The sequence below is a fragment of the Cnephaeus nilssonii genome (genome assembly GCF_951640355.1).
Source record: "Cnephaeus nilssonii genome assembly, chromosome: 10".
NCBI classification, from domain to species: Eukaryota; Metazoa; Chordata; class Mammalia; order Chiroptera; family Vespertilionidae; genus Cnephaeus; species Cnephaeus nilssonii.
The window spans coordinates 84,100,707-84,113,375 of NC_137081.1; the positions used below are offsets into that span (position 1 = coordinate 84,100,707).

At 56.1% G+C, this 12,669-nt stretch overlaps 1 protein-coding gene across 1 annotated transcript; it reads right to left on the reverse strand.

Annotated features, from left to right (window-relative positions):
• Positions 1-388: 388 nt before the first annotated feature.
• Positions 389-1,814, reverse strand: C1QL2 (complement C1q like 2; the record flags this gene model as incomplete). Its single annotated transcript, XM_079782713.1, has 2 exons — positions 389-568; positions 1,131-1,814. 2 exons carry the CDS (start codon positions 1,812-1,814, stop codon positions 389-391), a joined length of 864 nt encoding a protein of 287 aa, XP_079638839.1.
• Between the last annotated feature and the right edge of the window lie 10,855 nt (positions 1,815-12,669).

Genomic DNA, 12,669 nt, shown 5'->3' on the forward strand with positions numbered 1-12,669 from the left:
GGAAGGCTCGGCCTCAGGGCACTCGGAGAAGGAGGGAGACTGAAAGAGGGCAGTTCCGCCCAGCCTGTCCAGTCCAATCAGGTTTGCAAACTCTGCTGCCACCGCCACCGCTGCTGTCCTCGCCTTTGGGGTTCAGGTTCAGGCTCATCTCACCACATTGGCGTCGCCCTCTCCCTCCCCAGATGGGGCCAAGGGCCAGGAGCACTGCCCAGAGCATAGTGAGTTGCAGACACACTGGGGATGGGAGCGGGGCAGGGAGGACAGCGGGAATGTGTCTTTTCCAACATGTCAAGAAGCGTCATGAAACGCGAGGGGTCCTTGCCAGGGCACAGCGCGCCCCCGTTGGGCCCAGGGCGGCGGGAAGCCCCCTGGCCCCGCTCCCTGCGCCCTAGTCCGGGTAGAGAAGGAAGCCGGAGAACGTGCTGTACTTGTTGTTGTTGCCTCCGTGCGCCTTCCCGCCGTCCAGCTTCACGTACACCTCGTCCCCCGCCTCCAGGTGCAGCACCACGCTGTTGCTGGCGTAGTCGTAGTTCTGGTCTGCGTCCTGCGCGATGGCGCTGGCCCGGACCTGGGGGCGAGCCGCGGAGCTGTGGGTCGGGTCGGGGCAGTCTGCCCAGGTCCCTCCCGGCCCCCACCCCGCGCCCCCTGGTCGGCCTTCTGCCCCAGGCTCTGGCTCCGGGGTCCACGCTCCCACCCAGGCTCCACCTTCTCTCTGCAACTTAGCCAATTCCTTCTCGGCCCCCTCTCCACAGCCCGCAAGTCCGGGAAGGAGGAAAGATGGGACTTTCTGATCACCGGCCCCGCGAGGAAGGGTGGGAACCAGGGCCAGCACCAGAGGAAAGGAGAGTAAGGGGCGAGCGCGTGCACAGGGGCAGCTAAAGAAGGAAGGGGCTTCCGCGGAGCCCGGGGGGCTGCAGGCGAGGCGAGTGCGGTTCGGGTGGCGGGGTCTGGGCTCTCCCGGCACAACCGCCCTGTTACACGGGGATAAACGCGACCAGGGAGCTTTGGGGAGCGGGATCCCGGTTGCGCTCGCGCGCGAGCTCGCCAGCGGGGAGAAGGAGGTTGGTTCCCAAGCAGTTAGGGCACGGGGTCTGCGGGACCTGCGGGAGCGGCCGGGGAGGGTCACTGACCTGCCCGTTCTTGCAGAGGTCCGCCCACATGCTGGTGCCGTCGCCGCCGCGCATCAGGATGTGGTAGGTGAAGAAGTAGATGCCGCGCACCTGGCAGCTGAACTTGCCGGTGGTGGGGTCGTAGTGATTGCCGAGGTTGGTGACCACGTCGTCGAACTTGAGCACCTCGTAGCCTTCGTGGGGGCTCTTGAGACCCACGTAGAAGGCGATTTTGGGGCCACTGAAGGCGGCGCTGAGCGCGCCGGTCACTTCGCCCTCAGAGTCGCCGCCGCCCCGGGTCCCGCCACCCACTACTCCATCCCCTCCGGCCGCTCCCGCCGTCAGCTGCAGCCCTGGCAGCCCGGGCCGCCCGGAGTCGCCCTTCTCCCCCGGGGGACCCCTGGGTCCAGGCGGGCCCGGCTCTCCAGGGGGCCCCCGCGGCCCCGGCTTGCCCGGTCGCCCCGGATCGCCCTTGGGTCCCTGGATGAAAGGGGGCGGAGGGTTGGCGCTCAGGTCTTGCATGACTTCCAGGGCGGCGGTGCTGGGTCCAGGCGGCGGCGCCTTGGCGCCCGCGGGGCCTCCACCCGGAGCTGCGCTGTACGGGTCGCAGATCATGCGGCAGGTGCCCATCATCTCGTAGTGCGCGGCGCCGGGGGTGGCCGCCTGCAGCAGCAGCGGCACCGCGATGAGCAGCCCCAGGGCCATGGCCAGGAGCACGCCGACGGCCGCCAGGCAGGCGCGCCGCCGCCGCTGCCACTGCTGGGAAGCGGCCGCCACCAGCTCCTCCTTGCCTCCCGAGGAGGTAATGGTGGGGCGGCGCGGGCGGCCCCGCTCCCCGAACTCGGGGGCCGACTCCACGGGTCCTGGCCGCACCCCCGACGTGGCGACCCTCGCTCCGGGCGCCCGACTACTTCAGGGAGAGGCGCCCCAGCACAGGCGCCGGTGCTCACCGCGCGAGGGCTGCTCCGGAGAGGCGCGGAGCCCAGCGCGCATGGCGGGGCGCACCGGACCAGCCAGGCGCCCTCTGGGTCCGGCAGGTGGCCCGGGAGCGTGGGTGGGAGGCGGCTTCCGGCGCGGGCTCGGCGGCTCTGCCCTGGCTCGGCTCGGGGGCTCGGCGGGGCTGGCTCGCAGGTAGGGCGCCCGGGCTCTGCGGTGCGCTCAGCTCGCGCTCCGGCTGCGCGGGCTCCGCGCGGAGGGGGGGACCCAGCTACCCTGACGTCAGGAGTCCGGGGCTGAGCGGTGGCGGCGGCGAGGCAGCGCGCTCTGCCATCACTCGGGAGACGGCGCCCTCATGGCATCAGCCTTCTGTCCTTCTCCTTTCTCTTTCGGGCTGAGTCCCTGGCAGACGCGGCGGAGGCTCCTTTCTTCCCAGAGGCGCCTGGGAGCCACAAGTGGGCGCAGCGGGCGCATCCGGGAGCCGGCGCTTCAGACACACCCATCCGAGGCCACTCTCGCGCGCCTCCCATCAGCCACTCACGAACACTCAAGGGCGCACTCATGAGCGCACAGGCACCTCCACATGGCCACGAAGGAGCCCAGAATCCTGATGCCAGCGAGGGCCTTCGAGAATCACGGAATCCATCGCCCTGCCTGCAAGCAGGACCAAACCTCAGCCCACCTAGGACAGCCTTAGTCCAGGAGGCCCTGCGGCCAGGACTTCCTGAACCCTCCCCGCCGCCCCCCGCTACCCCCCCCCCCCCCCCCGCCACACACACACACACACACACACACACACACACACACACACACACACGAGCTACTTCTCCAGGAAGGAGTAAATCTCGTTTTTAAGAGGCCCTTCTCGCCTAGCTGAGGAGGACTCCAAGCTGTAAGGGAGGCTCCAGGAGGCCACCTCCCAACTCTTTTAATGATTCTTTTTAGTCCACAGGCCAAATACAGGCGTCTATTAGCCTCAGCCCCTCTCTTCAGCCAGAAAAATGCCTGGGCCTTACAAGAATGTCCTCTGTATAAAGTCCATTTAGAGATGCAAATGGACACCCAGCGCTTGGCGTGACCTCGGTGCACTCTGCTCCCACGCCGGGCTGGCCAGGCCAGTCGGACCCTCAGACAGGTGCCTGGACATCCCAGGCTCCCTCCTCCTGAGGTGGGCGTGGTTAGTTTACAAAACACTCCAGCAGCCGGCGGCAGGGTGCTTAGTTGATTAGAGCGTCCTCCAGGTAGGCCAAAATTGCAGATTTGATCCATCCCCGGTCAGGGCACATACAAGAATCAACCACTGAATGCATAAATGTGTGGGACAACAATTCTCTCTTTCTCTCTCTCTCTCTCTCTCTCTCATCAATAAAATAAAAACTTTGAAAAACACTCCAAAGCCATTCTGAGCTAAAATCTCAAATAAGCTGTGACACCAGATTTGGAGAATTCTCCATCTCCAGTGCAGCCCGGAGGATAAAGGGAGGAAGTGAATGCTCCTGTGTACCCGGAAGACGTCAGGCTCAGAAATAAAAAGCTCTGTCTTCTGCTTCTGCTCTTGCCCCAGCAGCTCCGTGACTCGGGCAGGTCTCCTGCTCCAGCCTGCGATGTGCAGCATGCACTTGGCCCCGCCTGCAGAAGACCCCCCCCCCCCCCCCGCATCCCGCCCGCATCCCACCCCGGGGTGCTATCAGAGTGAAGCACAGCATCAGCATCTCTGGACTGACCGGCGCCCTCCTGAGGCTATTGTTTGAAGAGAACATTTGTCAAGTCTTGTGTTCTCGTGGGTTTCTTAAAACTCCATGTTGTTTCTTCCTGGTCACTCTGAGCCATTTCCCCACCCCACCCCACCTCAAGTGGCTCCTGCCTCTTCCTTCATCGATGTATTTCCCAGGGATTAACAGAAGGTCTGGCACCACGTGGGCCCTCAGTACATATTTGTAGAAAAGATAATTAAACAGAGCTTGAAGCAAACTTGACTCAGGAGAGAAGGGGTGAAGGAACTCATTTATTAGGCACCTACTATGATGCTCAGGTACTTTGCACATGCTCCTTCACTCACTCCTACTTATGGATCAGCAATTACTCTCCTATTATACAGATGAGAAAACAAAGGCTCTGAAAACGTAAGGTGCTTGCCAGTGTCCTCCACCCTTATGACAGAGCCAGACTCCTCCTCACAGCCAGTCCAGGGGCTCTGAGGCGCTGGCAGTGAATGCAGCATTGGCAGCTAGTTCCTGGCCACAGTCTTCACTGGTTTTGTGGGTCCTGGTAGCACTCCCTCCCCTTCCTTTCCCTTCCCTCCCCTCCCCCTTCCTTCCCTTCCTTTCCCTTTTCTTTCCCTTCCCTTTCCTCCCCTCCCCCTTTCTTCCCTTCCTTTCCCTTTCCCTTCCCTTCCCTCCCCTCCCCCTTTCTTCCCTTCCCTTCCCTCGGGCCACACCTAGAACTAGTGAGCTCCAGGAGCCACATTTCCAGGTACGAATCTGGGCTCTGCAACCTTGTATCTGTGTGACCTTGGGCAAATTACTTCATCTCTCTGAGCCTCAGTCTCCATGTGTGTAGAATGGGGATGACAAAAGTACCTACTTCCAAGTTATTTAGAGATTAAGTGAGTTAATTAAAGGCCTTAGAACACTAGTTGGCTCAGTAAAGGTTAGCTATTATTATTAACATTGATACTTTAGACCTCCACCATTATGCTGAAGAGCACAAAGATGAGCCAGTGGGCAGTAAGCAGGATGGGGGAGGTGAGTTTATGGTTTGTAAAAGAGAGAGACACAAAGGTCACCCCCATGCTCTATCTTTTTCTAAAACCGACAGGGGGGCAGGGGCCACACTGTCCTTCCCATTCCTCTCAGGCTGCCCTGCTCTGGCTTCCTGCCATTTATCAAGATTGTCCAGAGTGCCTCTGGTCCCCAGCTCCCCCTGGACAAACATTCTCAGGCAGACACTCACTCTGAATTGCCCAGCCCTGCAGCCCATTATCCCCAAATCCCGGACTTCTTGCCCCTGCAGGGTCTGGACAGGGAAGAAGCAAGGAGGGGAAAATGTGTGAGACCCAGGTTTGCACCCTCGCAGACCTCAGCCCTGGAGCACCCACAGCCCTGCAGGCAGGAGGCCTCCCCAAGGCCAGTCCTCCTCCAGGGGCCAGGGCAGCAGCAGCTAGAGAAGGCAAAGCAGGCAGCCTCCCATCCAGACCACATAAGTCAGGGGGTCCTTCCCCTGCCCGCCCACCCTTCCTCCCACAGTGATGGAGCCAGACAGAGCGGCCTGCTGGCATGCTTGACACCTCCTCATCCCCCTGGCTTCTGCTCCCTCTGAGTGATCCACATCATCAGTGACTATCTTCTCATTAATATTAATTATGATCTTTATTAGCATATAGTCTTCCATGTTGGCCATAGTTTTATATTCCAGGCCTAATAATGACTCAAATCTGCCCAAAATTGCCCTTAGTATTCCAGCCTGCATTTCACCCACCAACAACCATTGATGCTCAGTCACCTCCACCTTCTCACCCCTCAAAGCTCTGTGGTCTGTGACATACAGTTTGACACTTTATCACACGTTGGTTTGTTCAGTGCTCTCCTCGCACTATAGTTCAGTACTCTTCAACCTGGGAGGCCTGTCTCTGCTCATCTCTCTAGACTCATCCTTAATTATCCTTCAAGTCCTAGCAAAGTGTCACATTCTTGTCCAAAGTCTTCCCTGAACCCTCCCCAAAAAGAGTTGACAATTCCTGAAGGTAAAGAGTACCTTAAATAGCCCTGGCCAGGTGGCTCAGTCAGTTGGAGCATCATCCCATACGCCAAGAAAGGCTGCAGGTTTGATTCCCAGTCAGGACACATACCTAGGTTGTGGGTTCAATCCCCAGTCAGGGCACGTGTGGGAGGGAACTGACCCATGTTTCTCTCCCACATCAATGTTTCTCTCTCTCTCTCTCTCTCTCTCTCTCTCTCTCTCTCTCTCTCTCTCTCTCAAAATCAATAAAAACATATCCTCAGGTGAGGATTAAAAAAGAGTACCTTGAATGTACATACCCCTGCCATCATGTATCATGACTGAATGTTTACTTATTAGCCTCCCCCACCAGGCTTTGAGCTCCCATAGGGCAGAAATCAAGTCATTTATTCATTCATGCATGTGTCATTCATTTGTTCAGCAAATATGTATTGACTCCCATTGTATACCAGGCATGGTGCTGCATGCCGAGTGTGCAGTGGTGAGCAAGACAGGTGTGGTTCTCCTCCCTTCCAGCTGTCCTTGACCTGCCTCCTCTTTCTGCTTGTGTCACTTGGGCATGCATCTGAACTGCTGCTATCTGGCATGGCTGTTTATTGGAAAGCTTTATTTGAATTAGATCTGTACCCCCAACTAGACTAAGCTCTTTAGAGACATCATCTTAAATACATTGGCCAATCTCTTGGCTCCATCCCCAAGGGGAAGGTCAGTGTGACACAAAATGTCACACTATACAAGCCCCTGGAGTCCGTGTTAAAAGATGTGGCTTTTATCCTGGTTGCAATTGAGAGATTCCAGAGGAGTTTTGAGCAGGGGGTGACATGATGTACATTTGCAAAGATTACCCTGGCTGCTGTGGTGAATGGTGTGGGTGAGGGAGTAAAGAGAAGGAAACCAGTTTGGAACCTATTGCATAATCCAGACTAGAGGTAATGGTGGTTTGGTGTGGGATAATAGAAGAGAAGTGGGGTGAATTATAGATGTATTTTGAACATGGAAGCCAGGGGTCTTGATAATGGACCTGAAATGAAAGTTAAGTGAGGAGGAGGAGGGAGAGGAGAAATCAAGGTTAACTCCTTGAATATGACTTAAGCAACTGGGTGAATGAACACAAGAAGGGGAATATTAGGGAAGAACAATGTGGGTGGGAGATGGGAGGTGGGAGGTTAAAGGATCTGTGAGCTCAGTTTGGTAAATGCTAAGCTTGGGATGCCAGTGAACTATCTGATGAATCATCACAGGGGCAATGGACATGAGTCTAAAACTCAGAGGTGAAGAAAAAAAATGGAAATATACACCTGAGAGTCCTCAGGATGCAGATGGTATTTGTAGCCTTGGGAATGAAGAATGAGGAATTGGTAGATGGAAAGAGAGAACCCAATCTCATGAAGAACAATCCCTCCAATGCAGTCATCTGGAAGTTAAGTAGAGGAGAAAGGGAAATCTTCAACAGAGATGGAGAAGAAGCCGCCACACTAAGGAAGAACGCTAGTGACTGGTTTACAGAGAAGAGCACCTCAAGAAGGAAGATATGATCACTTACTTAGAAAGCTGCTAAGAGATAGAGTAAGATGAGGACAAAAAGGTATGCAGTGAGCATGGCAACATGGATGTCGCTCGGGACTGTGGCAGGGATAATGCTGTATGCTCACAAAACCATTTCCTTTTCCCCTTGGGCAGAGCCAAACTGTATCTCCCAGACTCCCCTTCAGAATGGCGGGGACATGTGACTGAACTCTGGCCCACAGAACATGAGAGTGATGTAAGTCATTTTCAAGCCTGGCCCCTAAACTCCCCCATGCAATCTTCTAAGCTCTCTTTTACCTTATTTGGCAGCTAAACACAGAGGTTTTGAGGTTCTGGGGGTATGGGTACCGCAGCCTCTCCAGTCCTTCCAGGCAGGAGCCAGGCTGAGAACACAGCTCACGTTGCCCCGAGAGGCTGGGCCATCGTGACCTGAGGACTCTCTTCCACTTCCAGCTTCAGCTCCTGAGCCCACAGCTGAAGCGGGTAGGAAGGGGGGACGGGGAGGATACTCCAGCCCCTGAAAATATTCAGACAGCCCTTCTCAGGGGCCACGGAGGAAGCGCCCGCCAAGCCCATTGGCCCAGACACAGCAGCAACATATTTGAGTCAACAGGTCAGCCAGCCCTGGCAAGCCCTCGCCCAACCCTCTCGGAGACCATGGCTGGAGCGTAAGTAGTGCTCCTCGGAGGAGCTGGCTCTGGCTGGGTCTTCAGGGAGCTATGGGCCTGTAGTTGTCTTTGGTCCTCTTTCTCTAGGGCCCAAGTCCCCTCAATGCCCCCCAACGGCCAAAGACAGCTCTCCCAGAACCCCCAGGTGATAGTGACTTAAGCTAGGGATCCCACAGAACCAGCCTTCTCCCCAGGCATCCAAGCCGCACTGCCCACCCTGCTTGTCCCAGCCCTTCAGCAGGCAGGGTGGTGTGTTTCATTGTCCGTCACGGAGCAGATATCGTGTGCCTACTATATACGCGATATGGAGATCCAGCAGAAAGCAGCAACATCCTGCATTTGCTGGCTGAGTAAGCTGATTATATTGCTTTTCCAACCTCTCTTTTGCCTTCCTGATACCACCCACCAACATGGACCTTGCCTCTCTGGAGCCACTTGTGCCCCAGACTGGGGTGACTCGTGTGATGAGTGACAATCTCGGGTGGCCCTTGCAGAATCCTGCTTCTCTGAGTGACTTTTTCCCTCTAGGGGCTATGTGTTTTTCAAAGACCCTGATCCCACAGAACTGGCCCTGGCACTGGACCCTCAACCTGGCACTGCAGGGTGGAGAGGCTGAGACAGGAAAGCCCGGTGCCAGATGAGTTTTACCCTGGCAGCACATCCAGCCACCCCCAGCCCGAGACCAGCAGAGCAGTGTAGCTTCTTGTCTGTGTTTCTCTTTGCAGGTTTGTGCTTATCTTGTGCTGTTAATAAAGCAAGTTTCCATGTCCCCAAACATACCTAGTGAGTGAAGAGGGAAACGGGCCTTTGATTCAAAAGTTCATCAGAGACCATAAGGATTTCCCCTAGAGGGAGACGCAGCCTTTTGTTCCTGCGGATGGAGAACCTGGCCGTGGAGCAGAGCTCCTCCCGCTCCAGCATTAATGGAGCAGCTGTTCCGGGCTGAGCAATGAATACACTTGCTGGCCCTGAAGACACTGACAAGGCAGGGAACCACATAATACAGCGTCGCCCTGCTCCCAGGACCTCGGCCATCTCGGCTTCCTGGAGATCATGGCTCTGTCCTCTGGTACCATCACCCTCCTCTGGGACCATCTTTGGATCCCTGGCAAGCGTTTTTCTCTGGGACTCTGTCCATTTGATAGGATATGCAAGAGGGGGATTTAGATTTCAGCAAGTTTATCTGAGACGCCATCATGCAGTGCAAACCCCCCCCCCCGCCCCCTGTGATCCTATCAAAGCAGTCCCACCAGGGTCTGCTGCTCCAGCAAGGAAGTGCAGCCCTTGCCTTCCCCAGGGTGCACCTGGCAGGCTTGTCGCTGTCCGTGGTGCTAATGACTGTGGCTGCCTGACTTCCCTTGGCAGGAAGGCATCGGGTTTCAGAAATCCAAGAATTAACTCATGTTGCCAGGCTTTGATGTGAGGCCATAGTTCTGTGTGGAAACGTTGGACACTCCACGTATACCCTTTCTCTCCTGGCCTCACCCCTACACAGGAGACATGCCCCCTGGCTGGGCCAGAGGTTGGGTAGCTGAGAGGAACTGCTCTTTTCTCTCTGGCTCCCAGCTTTCCTTCCTTTTGGCTACTCACTCTGTGTACCCTCTCTGCCCTCCCCCCCCCACACACACACACACTTCCCATGCAACACGGCTGCACTGAGGCAACCACTCGCCGTCTCCCACAGCCACTTTTTCTCCCAGCCAGGAGCGAGAAATCCAGCACAAAGCTGAAAGTGAAGCTTTGACACAAAAAGGGCTTTCTCCACTCGAATGTTTGTAAAGAAGTGGAAGGAGCATGTGGCCCTGGCAGGTTCACTCAGGGAGGGCTGCGGCTCTGCGCAAAGACGGCCACCAGCAGGCCTGGCTGTGGGTCACCGGGACCCAGAAAAGCCCTCCAGTACCCACTCCCCAACCAAAGGTCTGGCCTCCATTAGAGTCACTCTTAGGAACAAAACTGCGTTTCCCAGAGGGTTTTCCATGAGTTCATACTTGAGTGAAAGAAAAGCATTCCTAAGCAAAATCGGGTTGGAAACTGGGTGGAAACGTTTGCAGTGTTTGCTTCACCGGCGCACTTTCCAGAGCCTTTACTCTGCCAGCAGCCACTGTGCTGCTCCCCTGACGTACCTGCCAGCTTGTATGCAGTAGATAGAGCACACGGAGCATGCATTCTGGAACATTCTGCTCGAGTTCCAACCCTGCCTCTGCCATTGACTAGCTGTGCTGCCTTGAGCAACTTCCTTAGTCTTTCTGTGCCACTGTCTCCTCATCTCTGAAATGGGGATAATGTCACCGGTGTTGTTAAAGCTAAAGGAGGTAAAGTGAAAAGCTCCAAAAAGAGCGCCTGGCACGCAGTGAGCCCTGCAGCACCACTGCTCACCTACTGTCAGCAGGGGCACCGACGCGCAGGAGACCAGCCTGGAAATGCCGGGCTAAGGCACAGTGCCGGCAGGCTCCCCCAGCGCTGCCACGCAGCCTTCGCACTGCTCCTTCGCCATCCCCGCCTGCAAGGCCCTTCTCACTTTTTCAAACTACTGATGAATTCCTTTTAGCCTTCAAAACCCAGCTCAAAGTTCCCTCCTAAGAGAAGCCTTCCGTAACTCTCTCAAACAAAAGTTAGTCACTCTCTGAAAACTCAGAACAACATTTTGGCTTGGACTTGTCGTTTATGAGAGACCTTGTCACAGTAAATTGTAATGACTACTTTACATGCTTCTCTCCCCCCGTGTGCTATGAGGTCTTCAAGAGCAAGAACTACAATCTAGCCCTAGCCGGTTGCTCAGTGGTTAGAGCGTCAGCCCATGGACCAAAGGGTCTCTGGTTCGATTCCTGGTCAAGGGCATGTACCTCAGTTGCAGGCCTGATTCCCGTTGGGATTCAGGGTGCATTCGGGAGGCAACCGATCGATGTGTCTTTTTCCTCCCTCCCTTCCTTCCATTCTCTCTGAAAAATCTATGGAAAAATATCCTTGGGTGAGAATTTAAAAAATATAGAAAGAACTACACTCTATCTCCAAGGCCTCAATACATAGCAGGATGCCTGGACACACAGTGCACGTCAGGGCATAATTAATTAACTGGCATGCTTGCATGCCGCCTGGGAAGGGTGACATGTGACATCCTCCACCATTCACTTGCACAATGAGGTGAAAAGGATGGCTCATGCCTCCTACACTTACCAGATGTGTGACCTTGAGCAAGTCACACCTTTTCCCTGAACCTGATCTTCATCTTAAAAAGTTACCAGTGCTCCTTACCTCTGAGGGAGTATTAGAGGAAATGTCAACCCTGCCCGTTCCCTCAACCCCCCTCCCCTCGCCAAACCCACACATGCACATGCACTTGGGCTTTTCTGGGTGAAGGAATGAGAGGAAGAGGAAAGCAGGTCCAGGGATTTGCAAGAGAAGGTGAGGGTTGGCTAAGGCAACATTCCCAATGTAACTGACTCAGGAGTCCCAAGAGTGGCCCCTGAAGCACACCTAACCTGGCTGGCCCAGCCTGAGTTGAGCATAGCTACCTTCCAAACACCCTAGCAGAGTCACAAACACCTATCGAGTCACAAGCACTGTGGTCTGAATTAGTATGACAGAGGCCTGAACCACCTAAGGTGCCTCGTGCAGCCTGGGCCCTGGATACCAGGGATCAGTGAGGGCTGCCCAGAAGAAAGCAGCCTGTGACGTGGGAAGAGAAGGGATCGTGGCCCCAGAGCTGGGTTCAGATGCTGGCCCCTTACTCAGATGCTGACACCCACTCAGAGCCTGAGTTTCCTCAGAGTCAACCTGATGTCCGAGCATCACTTCACAGGGCGCTGGACAGGAGTGGCTGGCATTGTTTGTCCAAGGCGCCTGGCACACGATGCTCACTCAGGCATGTCAGTTCCCTCCCGCCTTCTTACCGGAGAGAAGGGACATGAGGGGCGGGGCGCTGGGACTGAGGCTGGGCTGAAATCGGGCTGGCCTGGTTGTTTCAGGGGAGGGGAGGCAGATGTGGGGTGCAGAGGGCCCCTCAGGCTGCTGTTTGCGAGGCAACCGTCTCCAGGTACTGGGAGGTGGGAGGGAAGCTGGGCTAGCTTACCTTTCCTTGGCTCCTTCCTGGTTCTCCACACGGAGACGCTCTGCCTGGCCCTTCTCGGCCACCAGTCGGCAAAGCTACTCTACATGCAGGAGGGTGAGCCAGCTGGCTGAGCGTGGCCCATGTTGGCACAAACATGAGAAAGGTCTGCGGGAAACATGAGCGGTCATGGCCTCTGTCTCCAAGAGGAACAGTGAAGGGGCTGTTGGGCCAGGTGTCGCCATGACACCAGGGATGTGGGAATGCAAGTGGGTCTGGGGCTGTGGGGGCTGAGCTTGGCATGGAGTCACCCCACCTGACTGTGTCCTCCTCTGGGACCCTCACTCCTCTTGCTCATCTCAGCCCTGGAGTGGAGAGAGGGGAAGGTGTGTGTGCCGTGTGCCCATTGTGTGCCAGGGCTTCCCTCATGTCCATGAACTTGGTCCACTGTCAGCCCTGCAAAGCAGGTGCCACAGGGGCTGGAGGCTGGTGAAGTCTGAACTTAAGGTGGGGCTCATTCAGGGGATCTGAGAACCTGGAGCGGGGAAGTCCTCTCTATGTCACTCTAATTGAAATTTATCATTTCCTCCCATTAGGAAGGTAAGCAAGGAACCACAAATAGCATTAACAATACTTTGTCATCAAG